This window comes from Macaca thibetana, chromosome 1 (genome assembly GCF_024542745.1).
Source record: "Macaca thibetana thibetana isolate TM-01 chromosome 1, ASM2454274v1, whole genome shotgun sequence".
Taxonomy (NCBI): Eukaryota; Metazoa; Chordata; class Mammalia; order Primates; family Cercopithecidae; genus Macaca; species Macaca thibetana.
In genome coordinates, this window is record NC_065578.1 from 18,272,234 (window position 1) to 18,292,737 (window position 20,504).

Consider the following 20,504-nt stretch of genomic DNA (forward strand, 5'->3'; position numbering starts at 1 on the left):
ACTCAGTGTTTTCCAGACCCTGTTTTTTTATTTTTAAATTTTTTTTTAGCCCAGGCTGGAGTGCAGTGGTACGATCATAGCTCACTGCAGCCTCGAACTCCTGGGTTCCAGGAATCCTCCCGCTCAGCCTCCCGAGGAGCTGGGACTACAGATGCTCACCACCACGCCTGGCTCCAGACCCTGTCTGATTCCACTTTGCTGGGGGTCATGACCCTCAGGTACTTGGAGCACAGAGGCGCCAGCTACCCACCTTGCCGGCCTGATCTCACCCCACACACCCAACCCTAGCTCTGGAAAACCAGAACTAGGGACTTGGGGCATCCGGTGGGGTAGTCTTGGGGAGAGAAGCTGTGTCTCCAGAGTGAGCCTTGCCTTTAGAATCTCGCTTCCCAGCCCCGGAGAAGGGAGATAGCGCCGCGCCATTCTGGCGCTGCAGATGCTTGGTGAGTGCAGCCCTCCGCTCGGCCTTTGCCATGTCAGACACCCGGGCTGTGGTGAACCAGCTCCAAGACCCTGCCTTCCAGGAGAAGAGACGGTTACCATGACCAGAGGGCAGAAAGGCCAGGAAATGAGCAGATGAGACCAGCCCCAGGAGGGTCAATCAGGGAAGGCTTCTCAGAGGAGTGGCCTTTGAGCTGGATCTTGAAGGCAGAGGGGAGGGCAACTCAGGAAAAGGTAGGGGCAGGTACAGAGGCCTGGAGTTGGGTGTCTGGGCTGCTTCCAAGGAGCCTGAAAAGCCGCACCAATGCCAAGGACAAGGTCCTGGAGCACACCCAGCAGCAGCCCAGCAGCAGGGGATGGGGTTTGGTCGGGGAAGAGCCTTTTGCTGGAGAGAGGAGGCGAGGCACACCTCTGAGACCCAGGTGAGCAGAGAGGGCCAGTCTCCCCTGCCCCGTCCTCCTAGGGTCACCCACGGAGCCCGGGATGCCATCTGGCCTGCAGCTGTCAGTTGCACACTTGCTATATGCGGGCTGCATCGCCTGCCGTCAGTGCGCGAGATCTCCCGTCTTCACAGCCAGCTCTGAGATGGGGGAGTTTTTATTTTTATTATTTTTTTGTTGTTGTTTTATTTTTTTTGAGACAGAGTCTTGCTCTGTTGCCCAGGCTGGAGTGCAATGGTGCGATCTCAGCTCACTGCAACCTCCACCTCCTGGGTCCAAGCGATTCTCCTGCCTCAGCCTCCTGAGTAGCTAGGATTACAGGTGCCCGCCAACACACCCAGCTAATTTTTGTATTTTTAGTAGAGACGTGGTTTCGCCATGTTGGCCAGGCTGGTCTCGAACTCCTGACCTCAGGTGATCTGCCCGCCTCAGCCTCCCAAAGTGCTGGGATTACAGGTGTGCCACCACGCCCAGCCAAGATGGGAGTATTCTTATGGCCATTTTACAAATGGGAAAACAGGCTCAGTGCAATTGAGCAACTTGCCCAGCTAGGAGCAGCAGCAACACGAGGCCCTCCAGCTGCGGGGGCCACCCCATGCCTGGCCAACATTGGCGACCCGTGTCCCCTTCCTCCGTGCTGGGGGCCCAGGGCTTGTGGCAGTCCAGCCTCACCCTCAGGAGTGGCCCGAACCCTGCTGGGCCCAGGCTCCCTTCTCACCATCCTGAATAGTGACTTTCCTGAGCCTCTGGCCCTGCTGAGATTTCAGGATAAGTTACCCCCAGGTCCCCAGCCCCCGCTTGCCCTGGCCTGTGCCTGCCACAGGTGCCAGCCTCAGGTGCCAGCCAGATCCCTTGTTCCACCTGGGTCTGGGACCTGGCTCCACCCCAGTTACCTGGGACCAGTAGGTGCCCCTTCAGCCTGAAGATCTGGGGGCACCATATGGCCACATGAGTGCCATGTGTGGGCCTGAACTGGTGCTGGGTGGGGAAGAGTGAGACGGGATAACACAGCCCCCGCGTGGAGGCCCTTGTCTGACGGGCCGATGTAATCCCTTCCTCCTGGGAAACACCAGCTTTTGGGGTGATAGCACTTTCGGGCAGGAGCTATGGTTCCTTCCTCCCCCTGGGGAGTGCCCTGTGTGATGGAGGCAATACAGCCCCTACCCTCAGAGGGCAGCTGGCCTGCAGCTCATCCAAACCTGAGTCTCCTCTCCCTTGGAGGCCTCATTCCAGTGCCCCAAGTAGGATTCAAACTGCTGGGGCTGGAAGAACTTGGTGGCCTGGGTGCCTGGAGCCCTGTTGAAGGAGCTGGTGACATCCAGATGCTGGAGGCAGGTGGCAGGGAGCACAGACTTTGTGTCCTGCACACTGAGCTCCGAGTGTGCCCCAGCCACCGTGAGCCTTGTGACTTGAGCAGACATCTGAAGCCGTTTCTTCATCCCATGAGACCAATAACACCGCCTGCCTCAGAACAGAGCCGTGATCAAGATGAGCACGGAGGCTCGTGTCCCGGCACCTGGCACACAGTAAGTGCCTGCTAAATAAACAATGGCTCTATTTGCTTGTCACCAGGGGGCTTACCAATGCCTGGAACCTCCCCCAGGTTCCTCCCAAAGAGAAGGGCCAAGGCCAGGCATGGTGGTTCACGCCTGTAATCCCAGCACTTTGGGAGGCTGAGGCGGGAGGATCACTTGAGCCGAGGACTTCAAGACCAGCTTGGGTAACATAGCAAGACCCCATCTCTACAAAAATTTAAAAAATTACAATAAAGGTGAATCTAATCAATGGGATTCTGCCATACTGATGGGGCCATGGTTGCTGATGGCAAACGTGTTACCAAGTTAAACGCCTCCGCAAGTGGCGTTTCTTTCTCCCTGGCTCACACCTCCTGCTCCTTCCTGCAGGCCACGGGATGGTAGGATGCTCATCTCCAGGTGTGGCCTGAAGGGAAAAGTGTGGATGTTTTGGTGTGGTCAAGGAAATGGAACTATGCTAACCAGTTGCCTTTGTCCAGGAAGGGCTGGCTCCCTTAGGACGCCCACACGGAGCATGAGGCTGGGCCAGGCACCCCCAGAGGTCCCCGCCTTGGCAGGTTCTGTTTTACCTGTTGAACGAGACACTGTGTGGGGAAGTGACATGCGCAGTGCCTGGCCCAGCTGCTTCTCTTCCTCAGGTTCTGGGGATGGGATGGGACAGAAAAGCTGGTTTCTCAGTTGGTGGCATTCTCCAGCAAAGCAGAAGGGATGGTCCTGTCAGCCCCGTGCTCAGCACTGGACCCCATGCCCTCCCTGGCTCTCCCAGCCCCGAGGTCCCATTGGTTATCAAACCTGGTTTTTTTGTTTTTGTTTTGAGACAGAGTCACTCCGTCGCCCAGGCTGGAGTGCAGTGGTACGATCTTGACTTACTGCAGCCTCCACCTCCTGGGCTCAAGTGATCCTCCCAATTTAGCCTCCCAAGTAGCTGGGACCACAGGCATGCACCACCACGCCCAGCTAATTTTTGTATTTTTGGTAGAGATGTGTTTTCACCATGTTGCCCAGCAGGCTGTTCTTAAACTCCTAAGGTCAAGCAATCCTCCCACCTCGGCCTCCCAAATTTGCTGGGATTCCAGGTTTTTGAAGCCACAGCCAGGACAACATGGCCTTCCATTCCTGAAGCTGAGGTAGGGAAGAAGGCCTCAGCCTCCACCGCTCCCCACCCTTTCTGTCTGACTTGGCTTTCATTGGAGCTGAATGGCTCCGATGGGGACCCCAGAGGTGCTGGGTGACAGCCAGGTGCAGAGCCTCAACTACCGCAGATGGTAGAGCTTTAAACAGATCCACTGGCCAGGCGAGGTGACTCACGCTTGGAATCCCAGCACTTTGGGAGGCTGAGGCAGGTGGATTGCGTGAGCCGAGTTCGAGACCAGCCTGGGCAATGTGGTGAAGCCCTGTCTCTACAAAAAATACAAAAGCTTTAGCTGAGCGTGGTGGTGTGCACCTGTAGACCCAGCTACCTGGGAGGCTGAGGTGGGAAGGTGGGAGGATTGCTTGGACCCCGGAGGTCAAGGCTGCAGTGAGTTGAGATAGCACCACTGCTCTCCCGCCCGGGTGACAGAGACCGTGTCTCAAAAACAAACGAACGAACAAAAAACCCAACAACAACACAGGAAAACCTGGATCTGCTCAGCATTTGCCCTAGGGACTGGGTTACCTTCCACTGTGGATTAACTCAGTTCAGCTGATAACTACTGCTTCAGGCCCCCAGCCTGGGACAGCCCTGGGGACACAGTCACCCAGTAGCAGCACTGTGCCCAGCATAGGTAACCACTCAATAATGACGACGGTTACTAAGTACTCCACCCCCACTAAACAGTAGGCAGAGACTGTCCCCTGTTTGCCATCATAACCCCAGTACTCAGTAGGTGCTCAATGTTCAGTGAATGAGTAAGTGAAGGGAAAGCTGAGGCACCAACCCTCGGGGAGCCCTCGGTCTGGCGGCTGTAACCAACAACCACAGAACTACAGAATTGTGTGGTATACGAATTATATCTCAAAGCCATTTGAAAAAATATCAAATGTGCCATTGAGTATTAAGATTTGGATAGGAAGCTATGGGTAATGAGAATATAGTGACATCTTGCAACGTTTTATCAAAAAAAATATAAATTGAAATGTTTTATCATATTTAACTTACATGATATTTAATTTACAGTATTTAACTTATACTATTTGAAACGAGGCATATATATATATTTTTTTTGAGACAGCCGTGATATGTTTGCCAGGCTGGAGTGCGGTGGCACAATCATGGCTCACTGCAACTTTTGCCTCCCGGATTCAAGTGATTCTCGTGCCTCAGCCTCCCGATCTAGCTGGGATCACAGACGTGCATCATCACGCTGGCTATTTTTTGTATTTTTAGCAGAGATGGGGTTTTGCTATGTTGCCCAGGCTGGTCTCGATCTCCTGGGCTCAAGCGATCCACCTGCCTCGGCCTCCCAAAGTGTTAGGATTACAGGCGTGAGCCACCACACCTGGCCAAGACAGAACGTCTTCTGTCCCAGTGTGGATCACGCACAGGGGAGGAAGGAAGGTCCTGAGTGCATTGTGCTGAGGTGCCATGGAGGTGGTTTGGCACCAGAAAAAGAGGAGCTGTCCCACCTAGTAAAATCCACAATGCCTGCTCCACCTCACCTGCTGAGAGGGTGCCACACCTTCGGGCATGACTAGCCCAGGGCCTGCCACAAAGCAGTCACCTAGAAAGTAACCTGAATGCGGGAGAAAATGTTGGAGACTAGGAGTCTTGAACTTGGGGCCCCAGGAGAACCTCAGGAAAGGCTTCAGTCTACGCGCAGTGGCTCACACCTGCAATCCCAGCATTTTGAGAGGCCAAGGCAGGAGGTGCATTTGAGCTCAGGAGTTCAAGACTGCAGTAAGACCACTGCACTCCAGTCTGAGCGACAGAGTGAGACCCTGTCTCAAAAGAAAAGAAAAGGCCGGGCACGGTGGCTCACGCCTGTAATCCCAGCACTTTGGGAGGCCGAGGCGGGCAGATCACGAGGTCAGGAGTTTGAGACCAGCCTGGCCAATATGGTGAAACACTCTCTCTACTAAAAATACAAAAATTAGTCGGGAGTGGTGGCGCGTGCCTGTAGTCCCAGCTACTTGGGAGGCTAAGGCAGAAGAATCGCTTGAACCCAGAAGGCAGAGGTTGAGGTGGGCCGAGATTGTGCCACTGCACTCCAGCCTGGGCGACAGAGCGAAACTCCATCTCAAACAAACAACAACAAAAAACGGCTCCGGAGGCTGATTTGTTAAGGCCAAGCAAGGGAGGAATGAAAGGGCTTCAGAGAGACAGGGAACCCCCTGGATTACTCACTTAAGCCCTCAGCCCTGGAGAGACCCTCACCAGTGATGCCTCCCCTTCTGTTAGTTGGCACCAAGGGGACCTCCAGGAAGCATCTAGTGAGCCCTTGGGGTGGGGGACAGCTCTGCTGCTGCCAAACCCCAAGAGTCTGTCGCCTGCAGCCCAAGAGCCCCAGGGACTCCCATACGCCTTTGTTCTCTTCTCAGGGATGCCTGAGGTGCCCTGCTGGACCCCAGAGCTTTCCCCACCAGGCAGCCAAGGAATGAGCAGGGAAAGGCATGGCCAGGAGGTGGGAGAGGGTCCCAAAACACACCCTTGAGGCCCACTGTCCCCAATCTCACCAGCTGAATTTAGCATCAAAACACTAGCAGTGAGGGCCGGGTGTGGTGGCTCACACCTGTAATACCAGGAGTTCGAGACCAGTCTGGCCAACATGGCGAAACCCTGCCTCTACTAAAAATACAAAAATTAGCTGGGTGTGGTAGCGGGCACCTGTAGTCCCAGCTATTCGGGAGGCTGGGGCAGGAGAATCACTTGAACCTGGGAAGTGGAGGTTGCAGTGAGCCGAGATCACGCCATTGCAGTACAGCCTTGGTGACAGAGCAAGACTCCATCCTAAAACAAAACAAAACAGAACAACACTAGCAATGAGGGCTGGGCGTGTTGGTTTACACCTGTAATCCTAGCACTTTGGAAGACCGAGGTGGGGGGATCGCTTGAAGCCAGGAGTTTGAGACTAGCCTGGGCAACAGGGTGAGACCCCGTCTCTACAAAAACAAACAAAAAAAACCCAACTGGTAGTGAGGGTCCCTGTGGAAGATTCCAGATAGCAGAGCAAGATCAGGCCTGGCATACATCACAGTCACAATTTCTGGGTTTCAAGCATGATTTTTGGTCCCAGGATTGTACGGCTGATGAAGGCGACAGCGCAAGGAGCAGCTGGTTTCCTGAAGGGAAATGCCCTGAGAGGAGAGCGGGCCTGAGCCTCGGGGGGTCACTCTCAGGTGAGTCAGTCCACTCCACCTCAGCAGCTCTGCGAATCGCCACTGGCGTGCACAGGAGCTCCCGGCCTGGCGGCCTCTGCTGCAGGAGGGCAGGCCTCTGCTGTGACTCTCCGGGTGAGCCTGTCTCACTGACTTCAGGGCGGCTGTTTCCCTTGCGACCTCACCAAGGAGAGGTATTTTCCGTTTGTCCAGTTTCTTCTTGAAGTGACAACTGACAAAGATTATTTGCTTGGCCAAACTTTACTCAGGCTCCTGAACCTTCCCATAGGCCCACCTGTGGGCCCTTGTAAAACCCAGTTTCAGCAATCCCTTGCTAAGTCAATTTTACAAGAACGCCCATCCTTGACATTTTTTTTCTTTTTTTGAGATAGGATCTCACTGTCTTCCAGGCTGGAGTACAGTGGTACGATCTCGGCTCACTGCAGCCTCAACCTCCCAGGCTCAAGTGATCCTCCCAACTCAGCCTCCCAAGTAGCTGGGACCACAGGTGCACACCACCACGCCTGGCTAATTTTTGTGTTTTTTGTAGAGATGGAGTCTATGTTGCCCAGGTTAGTCTCGAACCTCTGGGCTCAAGCGATCCTCCCAACTTGGTCTCCTAAAGTGCTGGGATTGTAGGCGTGAGCCACTGCACCTGGCCTCATCTTCCATCCCCGCCCCCAGGTGATGTCTGGTCACCCTGGCCTGTCTTCAGCAAGAATCCTGTTAGGGGTGTTTGGCCAGAAGGCCCCTGACCCCTGAGACTTCCTCTGAGTCATTTTCCACCCACTGCCCTGCCCTGCTCCTCGGCTCTAATCCCCAGCTGCCCGTGCTGCTGCACTCAGAGTTGAGCTCTCTCTCTCTCCCCATCCGCAAGACCCCACTGCAGTGGCCCCTGTCCCTACCTTGATGGTCCTGGATAAAACTTTAGCATGAAAGAAAATGAAAAGCAAAATGTTTGCTTTCCCAGCCCCTTCTGTGTGCCAGGAACCTTGCTAACATGACCCGGAGGCTGCAGCACCCATGTGCCCATGGGGAATGGCTCGCTGGGCCCTTCTGTGTGCTAGGCACCTTGCTAACATGACCCGGAGGCTGCAGCACCCGTGTGCCCATGGGGAGTGGCTCGCTGGGTGCGTCTCCTCATGGCCCATGGCCGGAGCCTGCTTGTGTTCTCTACCTGGCACTAGGACCTCAGGGGGCAGGGGCTTCTGTGCTCTCTGTATGCCATGGTACTTGCACTCCATAAAGATACTGCAACGGCCGGGCGCAGTGGCTCACGCCTGTAACCTCAGCACTTTGGGAGGCTGAGGCAGGCGGGTCACCTGAGATCGGAAGTTCGAGACCAGCCTGACCAACATGGAGAAACCCCATCTCTACTACAAATACAAAATTAGCTGGCCGTGGTGGCACATGCCTGTAATGCCAGCCACCGAGGAGGCTGAGGCAGAAGAATCGCTTGAACCTGGGAGCGGAGGTTGCGGTGAGCCGAGATTGCGCCATTGCACTCCAGCCTGTGCAACAAGAGTGAAACTCTGTCTCAAAAAAAAAAAAGGTGCTGCATCAGACCCAGGAGCCAGGGACCTCAAACAGATGGGCTGGCCAGGATGTGGAGCCCGCTGATTGGCCATGGACAGATGGGGGGTGGTATCAGCAGGGACTTTGAGATTTGCTTCAGATCTTCCCTGGGGCATTTTGGAGGGGAGAAGGCAGACTCTGGCTCTGTGCTCTGTGCGTCTTGGCTGAATTACTGCAAATGAGCCTCGGCTGCCTCGCATCTGCACTAGGCACAGTGGGAAGGCGGTGGGAGGCGTGTGGGGCAGCGCCAGAACACAGTGTTTGCTGGTGCCTGTGGCCTCCAACGGCGGAGAGCGGAAAGGGACAGGGACCCTGCACCTCATCACATGCCCGGTGTGTTTTCAGGGCGGCGGGGCCGGGGACCGGACACTTCCTTGCTGCTGTGAGCAGGGCCCACACACGTCCCCGCTTGGAGCCAGCGCGCAGCCACGGCCACACGCGCTTGGAAAGTGAGGCCGGCGAGAAGGAACACAGAAGGCCAGCGCTAACTGCGTCCCAGTTTCTTTTTTATTAATTTTTTTCTTTTTTTTTTTTTTTAAGTATGGAGGCTCAAGTATAAGATGTAGATTTTTTTTCTTAAGCTTTACAAAAAAACAAAATAAAACAAAAACCTCCTTTTGCATTCCATAGAAATTGACAGAAAAGCACCTGGCCGGAAGAGCGGAACTGTCGGCGGCCCCCCCCAGCCCCCACCCCGCGGCCTCCGTGGGACGGGCGAGTCTCCGCAGGACGGCACCGAGGGCCACCTCTGCTCCCAGAGCTGTCCCCTGTCCCCACGACCCCCAACCCCAAGCAACTCCCAAACACACACGGAATAAGATTTCCAGTTTTTCTTCTCTCTTTCACACACCACAGTTAGTTCATAAAATTTTTTTGTTTTACATTTTTTACACCAATGTAACAAAAAGGTGGGAGGGAAGGGAGGCTGGCAGACAGTGGATTTTATGCCTATAAATGGGGGGACGGGGAGGAAGACAGGGGGCCCGGGTGAACAAAAACCACATGGTCTCTATGGAAATGTGGAGAGAGCTGAGAGCGAGGTGTGGCGGAAGCAGGCTCGGAGCCGGAGGAGGGTGGCTATCGGCTTTATTCTCAGGGAGAGATGGCGCTGTGCAGTCAATGATGCAGCTGTTATGTGACCTGTCGGGGAGGGAAGGGACGAGGGGAGGGAGCAGAAAACGAGTTTTCTAAGAAAGGAATCTAACGAGTGCACGGCGTGTCTGGTTAGCATGAAGCAGAGGTTTAGCATTGCTGCTTTCTCTTCAAAGCCTCCACCAGGTCATTCTTCAGAGCTTCTTGTTTTGATTTGTCTGCAAAAGTCTGCACAGACCTGCAAGGGAGGAAAGGCGTTATCAACAGATTGAACAGGGATTGGTGAGGCGGTGGGGGCCTGGGGGCCACCATGCCAGTGCCTGGCTGGTTTGCTGCATGGACCCACCTCCCGGGGTGAGGCTCTGGGTCACTGGGCTGGGCATCTGCCCCTCTCAGAGAGGGGTGAAGGGGCACATGGCCGAGACCTGCACCCTCTGCACCTTGCCAGGCCCTGGGGGGGTGGCATATGCCTTACATGGACAGGTGCTCATCTCTGCCCCTGGCCGCCGGTGACCCGGCCATAGTCACTAGAACCCTAAGTTCACTCCTCTGTGTGTAGATCCCCATGTCACCCTAAGCCACAAGGTGGCTTCTGGGCTTCCAAGCACAATGGAACAAAGTCCCTCTGCTTCAGAACAGCTACCCTGGGTTGCTGGCTGGGGACTCAGGCCAGGGGCTAAGACGTGAGGGCTCTGGCGCCATGCGGGTTCCTCTAGAAAAGCTTCCCCCTTGCCCAGGCCCTGCCCAGCAGGAGAGCCTCATTCCTCACCCCACAAGTGCAAGGTGCAGCAGTTCTCCCAGCCCTGGCAGTGGGTAGGAACCAGTGTCTCTGTTTCTGAGCACACCGTGTTCAAGGCTCACGCAGCAGGTGCTTCAGGCCTCTGCTGTGAGGTACCACCCGCTGTTAACTTGGCCCAGAAAACCCCTCAGCCTGGACTGCAAAGGGCGGCACAGGAGAGCCAAGTGCCCCTGGGATCCCTGCTGTCAGATTCTGGATTTGTGGGGAAACGTTCAAGGTGACTGCATTCACGTATGTGTGGGGACACTCATCAACAAAGCCAGAAACAATGAAGGCTTGTGGAGATTTCGTAGTCTACAAAACGCCTTTCACATATATTATCTCATTTAATTCTTACGGGCATCCTGGGGTAGTCTCAACTATCAACCCAGCCAGATGTGGTGGCTCAAGCCTATAATCCCAGCACTTTGGAAGGCCAAGGCGGGAGGATCATTTAAGGCCGGGAGTTCGAGACCAGCCTGGGCAACACAGTGAGACCCCATCTCTACAACAACAACAAAAAAGAGCAAAGTCAAGGCTTTAAAAAAAAAAAAAAAAGCTATCAATCCAATTTACAGATCCGGAAACTGAGGCCCAGAGGAATGCCCGCTAGCAATTCTTTGATCATTTTGTCAAATTTACCCAACATATTGGTTAGGCAATGACTTCCTAAAAGTGGGTTTTATAACAGTTTAGAAGCAGTGGAAGGAGTGGGTAGAGGGCTGCCCAAGAGTGCTACGGAGGGTGCACTCAGCTGGACTCTCACGTTTGATTCACACCAGCCATGGGAAGGAAGAATCAGAAAAATCAGTCCCCAAATGCAAAAATGGGTAAATAGAAGTGAAGCAGGGCCCAGGAGAAGCAACAGCACCCAGATTGAGTTCCGGCTACTGAATCCCTACAAGTCACAGGAAGAGCCCTCAAAATACTCAGCAGGTGCCACAGACAAGACCTGGAAGCAAGCTGCATACAACTGAGAAAACTCCCAGGAGAAACGCGGACATTTGGTTCATGCTGGGGAACTACACGTTTCTGAGTATCTTCCCAGGACTGTCCCTGGCTCTGCAGCAGCCAAAGGCATCAGCCCTCACGACCCTCAGGCTCCAAATCTCAGCCAATTCCCCAGGGGCTTCTTGCCAAGCTCACAGCGGGAGGTCAACATGGCCAGCAGGAGATGCGGTGGGCAAAGCAGCAGCGCACAAGACCCCTAGCCTGGGTGGTCACTGGCTCTTCTGGGAAGGAAGAGCCAAGCCCATCAGGTCTTGGCTGGACTGCACAAAGGAGAAAGTTCCAGAGCCAGAATCAAGTTAGACACAGGAAGTTAGAAGTGAAATGGTGGAAGGCAGAAGGAGCAGGGGGCTCATTTAAGGGACAGAGCTTGGGAAGGTCACGGCCAAGCACCCTCGAATCAGCGCTTGGAGACAGAGCTCGCCTCTGTGGGAGGGAGGAGTCGTCCTGAGCAGACCTGGCTGTCAGGGTTTCTACGCCAGGACGCCCCCAGTGGGCGGCCAGGTAACTGCACCATCACAGTGTACCTTAAAAAGGGTTTTTTCTCAATGCCACGATGGAAATGCCTGATGGCCCCACTGTGAGGCTGACCGGAGTCTTGGGCCTTAAGTTGGCACACACAGACTAGACTGGTGCACTTAAGTCCCACGGCCTTGGAAAAGCAGCTCCGCCTGGTTTTCTAAGTGCCTGACCCCCACCTCCACCTTGGAAAGCCTGCTGCACCCCTTCTGGGGTGGGCCTTCAGTGTGGAGCCCCTGGACCTGGACTCTGCAGCCCCAGCTGGCAGGGTTCCAAATGCCTTCTTTTACAGACAAGTTTCCCTCCTGCTCTCCAGGGATGCTGCCTCCTTCCCTACATCTGGATCTGTCACAAGCTCAAGTCATGGTTCTTGGCCATTACCAACAAGCAAGACTATTTTCCTTTCCATCCGCAGAACCTGTTTAAAGGAACAGCTGCAGCTCGTTAGGGGCGGAAGGTTATGCTGGTTGAGGCCGAGTCTGCACTGGGCGTCCAGGCAGCTCCAGCAGAGCATCGGGGCCGGCCGGGGTGGAGTCCAGCCCTGACTCTGCCCTCCAACCCCAGAGACTCCGAGATCAGAGCGGAGGTCACCCCTTCCAAGCCAGCTAGCCCTGGACAGCCAATGTACCGCTGAGCAGGGGCTTATTTGGCTTCTAGGATCCCTGCACCAGCATCCGAGGCTCCTCTGAAGCATGGGGAGTGGACGGCACGCAGACCCCTGCCCTGGGGACAGTCAGGCCGGTGCACACAAGGGGCTGCTGCTGGAGAGGCAGCATCCGTCCCTTGGCCTGGGTTTTTTCAGAAGCAAAAGCCAAAAAATCAGCCGTCTTCCCCACACCCAACCTCCGCCCAGAGTGGAAAGCGCACACACGTGATAGGTGCCGTGTTACACGGGGCCGCGGCTACACGGGAATGCGGCTGCGCACCGGCCGGGAGCACACGTGGGGGTTAGTGGTGTTTTAAATGGCCGCGCAGCAGCAGCCGGACCGGCAGGGTCTCGGCGGGTTGGTGAGTCCTGTTTTAGTGGGGAGGGTCTCGCGGCTCTCAGGCAGGGTACCTGGATCGGCTTAATTATCAGGCTGGATGTAGATCTGGCGCTGGGTCAGCACTTGAGAGAGCTCCCTCTGCAACTGCTTAAACTTTTGGTTGTCAGGGATAGCATCAATAGATCTACAGAGAGTGTTCAAGATGAGTGGAGTGGGAGGGAAGAGAACCACGAGAAGCCAGGAACGCGGGGGGCCACAGCTGAGGAGGAAATTCAGGGAGACCCACGAGGCGGAAGGGGGGTGCCGCGGCGGCTCTGGGCTGTAGAGTGGTATCACCGCTGCAGAGGCCCACGCTGGCGGTGGCCGTGGTTTTCAGAGGCTCGCCACCACCACCCATAGGCTCTTCCGCTTCTCTCCCCCACTTCCCAGCCACTGCCTGGGGACTGTGTAGGTTGGCTGGGCGGGAAAGTGCGTTTGGTGTATTGGGCAGTGGCTGCAGGTGGCAGGCCTAACACCAGGGACCACTGGGCTCTGACCCTGTCACAGGTCATGAAGACCAAACCTCCCCCAGGTGGGCAGGAGATCAGAAGACCAGGGTCCAAAGAGGAGGACTCCTCTGTTTTAAAACTGTAAAGCAGGCGACTGAAATCTGTCACCCACCCCAGTCCATGAGCTGGTGCAGCAACAGAACTGCAACCTGCCTCTCCTCTGGGCTGGGCTGTGAGAGCTATGTCACGGCAGTGGGTGAGAGGGCTGGCTGCTAAGGGCATAGCATGGCCCGACTCACATGGTGCTGCTGGACTGCAGAGCGTGTTCTAGATTCACCATCTCAGCCGACCCTGCCTCCTCCATCGGACAAGGGCCTCTTCGAGGAGTGCCAGAGGCCACACAGCTCAGGATGACAGAGCTTAGGGGAGATCCCAGCCTCCTGACTCCAAGGCCAGTGCTCACTCCACAGCTGTCTACTGCCCCCAGCTGGGCTCTGGCCTCATGTCAGAGGCCTGCCTCCTGCTCTGTCCACCATGGACCTGGAGGGTCCAGAGAGCCCCCAGCTTTTGTTCAGGCTGACACTGCAGAGACTAGGGCACGAGGTGGGTGGGACAGTGCAGGACATTGGCCACTGGTAGCAGAGCCCTGGCAGAGGACGTCAGAGAGGCTGGGGGCCCCCTGAGAAGGCCCGGGCTGAGGGCCCTGCCTGCACATTGTGCTCTGCTGTCTCGGAAAGCAGGCCAGCCAGAGGCGGCCGGGCTGCCTGGGATGTAGTGTCATGGCTCCCCTAGGCCCAAGCTGGAGGGGCTGGGCAGATTTTTGAGTGGGGACTGACAAACTGCAGGGCTGAGGAGGCTCTGGGGGCAAGGGTACCAATGGCTGCTAGGGTGAACGTGCCCCAGAAAACGGTACAGGTAGGGACCGACAGCTGCTACTGAGAGTGCAGATGACACACCAGGACTTTACTTTCCAAAACCACCATCATGATCATCTTAGAAGAGGGGCACTGCAGCCTGAAAATGAGAAAACCGAGGCCCAAGACCACACAGCTAGTAACTGGCAGAGCCAGGGTTCAAACCCCTCTTTCTGCTTCTAAAGCGTGTGCTTTCTGGTACATTACCTCAGCCCATTGACGATATCCTTTGTTTTTCCAAAGTAGATCTCGTTCAGCGTACTTCTGATTTTATTTTCCATGTCCTGGAAGGGAGGTCGGTCAGCGCCTTGGCAAACGGTCAGGAACCCTGAGGCCAACGCCCTCTCTCCACCCGCCAGCCCTGCAGTCCCCACTATGGCCACTGGAGGGCAGCACACACCTGCTCTGGGGCACGGGTGAGCGGGCTCCAGGCTGCCAAGACCCCACCTGCCATCTGTGCTCCAGGCGCCTTCCCGTCCTCAGGAAGGGAGGAAGCCAGTACCCAGGTATTGGCGGCCAACTCTGCCCATGCCTGGGAGCTGGTCTAAACCACATCACCGCCCCTCAGGCTCCCCACTAATTTTGTGAACAATTCTGTGAAACCGGAGAGCACCTCCCTGCCTTCCCAAACAACGTGGTGACAGGAGGGCCAAGGCAGCCGCAACTGAAGCCACGCCAGGGCCCACTGGCATTTCTGGCATCTGCTTCCTCTCCCAGCGCAGGGCCCTGTTCACACCCAGGCGATCAGGGGAGACAAGACCTAGTGTGCCCCAGAGCCAGCGCCTGAGCAGAGTCTTCTGGGAGCCCGGGTTGGGGGGGGAGCAGGAGGTGGCCCTGAAGCCACAGCCTGCTGGCATCCAAATCAGAGGCTCCGAAAATATGAGGCCAGGGCAAAATCCAAGCAGCGCTCTGCCGGCTGCTGTGGAGCTGGGAGAAAGCAGCAGAGAAGGAGGCCAGCACAGCGGTGCCGGGGGTGCAGTGTCACTGCCGTGGGCCAACACAGGAGCCAGCCAGAGCCCCGGCCACTCACCTCTACCAGGCGCCCGATGTTGGCTATGTGTGGGGAGCAGTCACCCACAGTTTCATCTTTCTCCATCTGCAAAAGACAGAAACATTCCAAGTCAGAGAAAGCCGGGGCTTTCTGAGAACGGCAGACAGCCCAGCCCATCTCCACGGTCTGCAGAGAGCCTATTGTTCCCACCGTGGAGCCAGCTGCAGGTATGACAAGGCCACTTTTGCAGCCTGGGAACTGAAGCACAAACCGACTTCAGTTTCAGACCATAAAGAGCCCAGCCGGCAGAAGCCCAGGGCCCCCACTTTCAAGGGAGAAGATTCTGCTGCTGCCCATGGTAGAGCAGGCAGATGCCCAGAGCCACAGCGGGGAGGGCAAAGGCAGAGGCTCTTGACAGACACCGGCTCACCCGAGCCAACTGGAGAAGACTCGCTCGGTTTGTCTTCAGGCCTCTACTGGCAGGCCCAGGCCAGGCCGTCCACCCTGGGTTCAGGGCCTGACACTGCAGGGGAAGCTCCCAGGCTGCTGCTGCGCCCTGACGCTCCCGAATGGTGGCTTTGGGGTGCCATCTGCTGCGGTCTCGCAGGGAAGGACAGACAACCTCTGACGGAGACTCCAGGCCACAGGGATTCAGTGGCTCACCCTAGTCATGCAGGTGGCAATGGCAGAGCCTGGGTTAAACCCTTCCTCGCGCCAGGGCCCGTTTGTTCTACTCTGTGAGGGGAGTTTGAGCGAGAGTCTCAATACAGACTGAGGTGATGAGGGGGGTGGCAGCACTCAAGCCCCATCTCCTCTTCCCACGCCCAGGAAGAACTGGCTCTGACCCAATCATCTCCACTTGGAGGAGGGAGGAAATGGAGGCAGGTTAGGGAAGAAGGAATTCGGCACTTTCCCTCCAATTTTTTCGTATCTGAAGCCTTATTTCCCTGACAAGAATATAAATTCTTTAAGGAGAGATGTGCCTGTCTCATAACTCACAGGGTGCCTGGAAGAGTGCTAGGCACATAAATGCTCAATGTTACTACACTGAAAGTAAGAATCTGTAGCTACCATGACTGATGTTGAAATAAAATGTGGAAGCTGAAATAAAGAAAGAAAGAGGAAGAAAAGAACAGCATCAGAAAGGGTAGAGTTCAAAATGAGTTCAGGCCCATAGAAGAAAAACCAGCAAAAGGCGGGTTCCTCTCTTTGGAACCAGGAGACGGGTGGAGGCTGGGGGGAGATCCCGTCTCAGAGGGTACGGCTCTGTTGCTTCTCACCTATTTCTACTTCTCCTCATCAGGGAGATCGACTTTCAGGCTGCGAAAGGTGGAACCAACCTGGTTAAGGGGGTGAGCAGAGGGCAGGAAAGAACCAAGTCACTTTAAACAATCAGGCTTGCAGGGTCGGGGCAGACCTGACCTGTGACTGCAATCTTTGACACTGGGGGGCGGCAGTGGCTGACCTGACTTTTGTCTATTTTTTTTGTTTTTTTCTTTTTGAGATGGAGTTTCACTCTTGTTGCCCAGGCTGGAGCGCAATGGCACAATCTCGGCTCACTGCATCCTCTGCCTCCCGGGTTCAAGTGATTCTCCTGCCACAGCCTCCCTAGTAGCTGGGATTACAGGTGCCCGCCAACACGCCTGGCTTTCCTTTTTTTTTTTTTTTTTTGTATTTTTAGTAGAGATGGGGTTTTGCCATGTTGGCCAGGCTGGTCTTGAACTTCTGACCTCAGGTGATACACCTGCCTCGGCCTCCCAAAGTGCTGGGATTACAGGTGTGAGCCACTGCACCTGGCCGACCCGACTTTTGTCAAAAAAGGAAGAATGGCCTCTGCAAGGAAATGCTAGCTTGAAACTGATCCAGACAACAATTTTTGATGGGATCATTAAAATTATCTGCTGGCACATTTTAAAGTCAGAGATCACGAGGAGCCAGCCAGGCTCACTATGAACAAGCCCTGCACGAGAATACTTCTTTTCCTGTTTCGGTGGGGATGCTGGACTGGAAGAAAACACAACTACTTAAATAGGGTTGCATCCTTCTGGCAAGTTCTCGTCTACCATCCTGCACCTGTGGCTGAGAGGAAGGGGAGGATGGAGCCTCTGCCGATAGGGGTGGGGACCCGGCCACAGTTCCACAGCCCCGTCGCCCACCCCTGCCCACTCCCCTCCACACCTGGTCAGGGTCAGCTCACTGCCATACCGACCCACCAAAAATAGAACGATTTGTGCACTGCATATATTATGGGGCACCCTGTGGCAGTCTTTGCATGCCCTTGGTCAACTTGTTTGTCCAGGACTTAAGTAAAGGCCCGGCTGAGAGAATGACCAGCTTCCTGTCGACTGTGTCAAGGGTTTAGATGGTCACAGGGTTAATACAGAACCCGGAAACCTGGGCTAGCTACAGAAGGAAACTGAAGCTTAAAGATGCAAGAATCACTGTTAGATTCCAACACCTTTGCTCTTCCTACTTCACCATGCCAGTTAAATGTGCCGGGGCAAATTCAAGTCAGATATTTAGGCTTAAGGGTGCATTTCAGGCCGGGCGCGGTGGCTCAAGCCTGTAATCCCAGCACTTTGGGAGGCCGAGACGGGCGGATCACGAGGTCAGGAGATCGAGACCATCCTGGCTAACACAGTGAAACCCCCTCTCTACTAAAAATACAAAAACTTAGCCGGGCGAGGTGGCGGGCGCCTGTAGTCCCAGCTACTCGGGAGGCTGAGGCAGGAGAATGGCGTGAACCCGGGAGGCGGAGCTTGCAGTGAGCTGAGATCCGGCCACTGCACTCCAGCCTGGGGGACAGAGCGAGACTCCGTCTCAAAAAAAAAAAAAAAAAAAAAGGTGCATTTCATGGAGTACAAAATGGGGAACTGCTGACCTGCAAACATTTCCTATGAAGAGACTTGTGGTTTTTAGAGAATTGCAAGCTTGACAAGATGAGATGTGGCTACTAGGAAAGCTTTGGCGCAACTTTAAGGTGCATCAATGACAGTATTCCTTGTGCCCAGATAAGGGGAGGTGTTCCCATCCCATCGCATGATGAAGACACTGCAGCTGCCAGGTCCCACCGCTTGCTTGAGAAGGCAGTGGTTCCCCTCTGTTCTGTCCTGTCCTGGCTACATCTGCAGGGCTGGGTTCAGTTTAGGGCATTTTTTTTTTTTTTTTTTTTTTTTTTTTAAGAGACGAGGTCTTGCTACGTTGCCCAGGCTGGACAGGAACTCCTGCAATCCCCCACACAGCTAGAACTAGAGGCGCGTGCCACTGTATCCTGCTAAGGCACTGGGTTTTAAAAGTTTTGAATGAGTTAGAGTTCATCTGCCTAAAAGGTCTGAACACCCTGACACCAAGAAATGGAAAAGAACTAGGGCTATCCAGGCCTCGGGGGGGCACGGGGGAGATGTGTGTGGGTTAGGGGAGACCCAAGAGAATCTGGCAGGGCTCTGAAGGCCTGCTGTCTTCCGGGAGAACAGATCCAGCCTATGTCACTGCAGATGGCAGAGGGGGACCGAGCAGTGAGAGAACATCATGGCTCATTGGGCTAGACTCGGTCTGTTCTGATAGAGCTGTCCCTGACAGGCATCTGCTCACAAAGTAATGTGGTCCAGGAGACCGACGAGTCTGAGAAAGCGGATGGCATCTGACAAGGAGGGGGTCTAGGTGAGGGCAACAGTCCAGAACCTGCTGCCTCCCAAGTCATAACAGTAAATCTCTGCAGAAAAACAGACACCTGGATCTGGCAAGACTGTTTTGCTGAGGACTAGTGGAAAAGAGGGAGAGAAATGCTAGAAAGACCGGCTTCTCTGCTCCCACCTGTCCTGGCACACTCTGGTGAGTCATCCTGAGGAATCTCGACCCTCAGACTCCAGGAGGTCTCCATAAAACGGGGGTAGTGAGTGCCCATGAACTTGAGACTGACAGTTCTCATTTCGGGTCTAATAAACACGCCACCCGTGGCAGCACTGGAGCATCTGCTGGAACATCATCTTTATCTGCCACTAGCAAAACCCTGGTGCCAAGATGATGGGGTGGGCTGTCTGCTGAACAGGAGCTGGGGCGCACCCTCAGGAGGGAGGGGGCTCCATCCACCCATCTTCAAAAAGAACTTTGCCTGCCGGCCCCCGGGGACCGTGTGCTCTCCCCGACGTGGAGGTGGTTACTGTGCCCAGGCTCAGGGCTGGGTGGAGTCAGCTCTGCGGGCAGGGAAGCCTGGGGGTCAGATGGAAATGAATGAGGTCCTTCCAGCAAATCAGAGTCTCTCCTCCTCCCCAGCTCCATGTGGACGGCAGCTTCCCGGCCACCCTAGGGAAGGAATGAGGGTTTGGGGCTCACTGTGGGCCCCATTTTAAATGGGCACCAACAGCCCAAAGTGAGGCCTGGGCCGTCGGCAAAGGTCCTGGGTCATCTGGGCAAGTCCAGTCACATCAGCAATTTGGCCTCTTCGTTCCTATCTTTGTGTTTCAGAATCAAGAGCCACCTTCCAACAAACAGGCCAAACCCCATGGCCACCAAAGGTAGAAGAGGTTGGGTGGAGAAGGCTTGCAGTGTGCAGCACTGTCCCCAGGAGCGGACTGATTCCCCAGAACACAGCGGGCCTCAGCCTGTGGTAGAGAGGCTGAGCCCACGTAAATGGCCATGCAGGGGCTGGGGAGGGAAGGAGAAAGGCACCTGGGGAGTGAGGGGCACAGGGCTCGGCGCACCCGGCCATATTTCCACAGCCCCCTCACCCACCCCTGCTCACTCCCCTCCACACCTGGTCAGGGTCAGCTCGCTGGCAATACCAACCCACCAAAAATAGAACCATTTGTGCACTGCATATATTATTACATCCTTATAAAAGTGGCTGCCAGAAGGAAAACATTTTTATGTGCTGTGGCTGCACAGATGTTCCACAAGGTGGTTCCAATGGAGTTTGAAGCCAGAGCCTGGCCCGCGTGTCCCCAGCAGGCACCTCTCCCCCTCCCCATGGCCCTAACACAGGCAAGCGTTTGGAAGCCGGAAGCCTTTCCCCCAGAGGGGCTATATTACACCTCCCACTGCCACGCGGCATCTTCTAGCAGGACCCAGAGGGCACGGCCCTAAGGCGTGGGCCCCACTCAACAGCTCTGAGGCCGCCCAGCTCCTGTGCTACAGCCCGAGAGGAAAGGGCCTGGACCAGGCCTCCGTTTCCTTGCCTTCACCTCGCACTAAATAAACAAATGTACACAAAAGGCCTAGAGCGGGGCCTGCCAGAATGGCAGCTCTCGCCGACTGTCAAAGCACAGCCCCATCCCCAGGCCTCTTCTGGCCTCTGGCGTCCTCCTGGTCACCACACTGTGCTGTGGGTCGGAGGCCAGGAGCCGGTGTGCAGCCAGGCCAGACGATGGTGGTCAGACGGCCTCCCAGGGAAAGTTAGGGTTGCCAGGTTAGGAAAATTTTGAATCTAGAATTGTACATGTTCT

The 20,504-nt window shown here is 55.4% G+C and overlaps 3 protein-coding genes across 16 annotated transcripts in view; 2 read left to right on the forward strand and 1 right to left on the reverse strand.

Annotated features, from left to right (window-relative positions):
* MICOS10 (mitochondrial contact site and cristae organizing system subunit 10) overlaps window positions 1-20,504 on the forward strand; it is a 447,625-nt gene that overhangs the window by 153,508 nt on the left and 273,613 nt on the right. The window contains exon 1 of one of the 10 annotated variants that reach the window (XM_050793807.1): window positions 14,888-14,892. The exons of the other annotated variants lie outside the window; for them this stretch is intronic. The gene's annotated coding sequence lies outside the window, so the exon portion shown is untranslated. Of the gene's footprint in view, window positions 1-14,887; window positions 14,893-20,504 lie in introns of those variants that run through there. 10 annotated transcript variants of the gene reach the window in all.
* LOC126955973 (uncharacterized) lies at window positions 718-7,746 on the forward strand. Its single transcript, XM_050792775.1, has 2 exons — window positions 718-2,407; window positions 6,631-7,746. The coding sequence occupies exons 1-2, from the start codon at window positions 1,988-1,990 to the stop codon at window positions 6,934-6,936; spliced, it is 726 nt and encodes a 241-aa protein (XP_050648732.1). The 5' UTR covers window positions 718-1,987; the 3' UTR covers window positions 6,937-7,746.
* The window catches only part of CAPZB (capping actin protein of muscle Z-line subunit beta), a 149,568-nt gene continuing 137,836 nt past the window's right edge, over window positions 8,773-20,504 (reverse strand). For 3 of the 5 annotated variants that reach the window (XM_050792372.1, XM_050792354.1, XM_050792363.1), the window contains 3 exons: window positions 15,103-15,168; window positions 14,280-14,356; window positions 12,742-12,854 (listed from right to left, as the gene is read on the reverse strand). In XM_050792372.1, coding sequence (XP_050648329.1) covers window positions 12,752-12,854; window positions 14,280-14,356; window positions 15,103-15,168 — 246 coding nt within the window. In that variant the 3' untranslated portion in view covers window positions 12,742-12,751. Of the gene's footprint in view, window positions 9,618-12,741; window positions 12,855-14,279; window positions 14,357-15,102; window positions 15,169-20,504 lie in introns of those variants that run through there. The other 2 variants (XM_050792383.1, XM_050792355.1) reach the window with 1 other exon arrangement.

Bases quoted from the DNA above. Each gene is read 5' to 3' on its own strand.
- LOC126955973 (XM_050792775.1), top strand. From the start codon at position 1,988: ATGGTTCCTTCCTCCCCCTGGGGAGTGCCCTGTGTGATGGAGGCAATA. The intron at 2,408-6,630 runs GTAAGTGCCTGC...TTTTGGTCCCAG, and splicing joins GTCCCGGCACCTGGCACACA to GATTGTACGGCTGATGAAGG.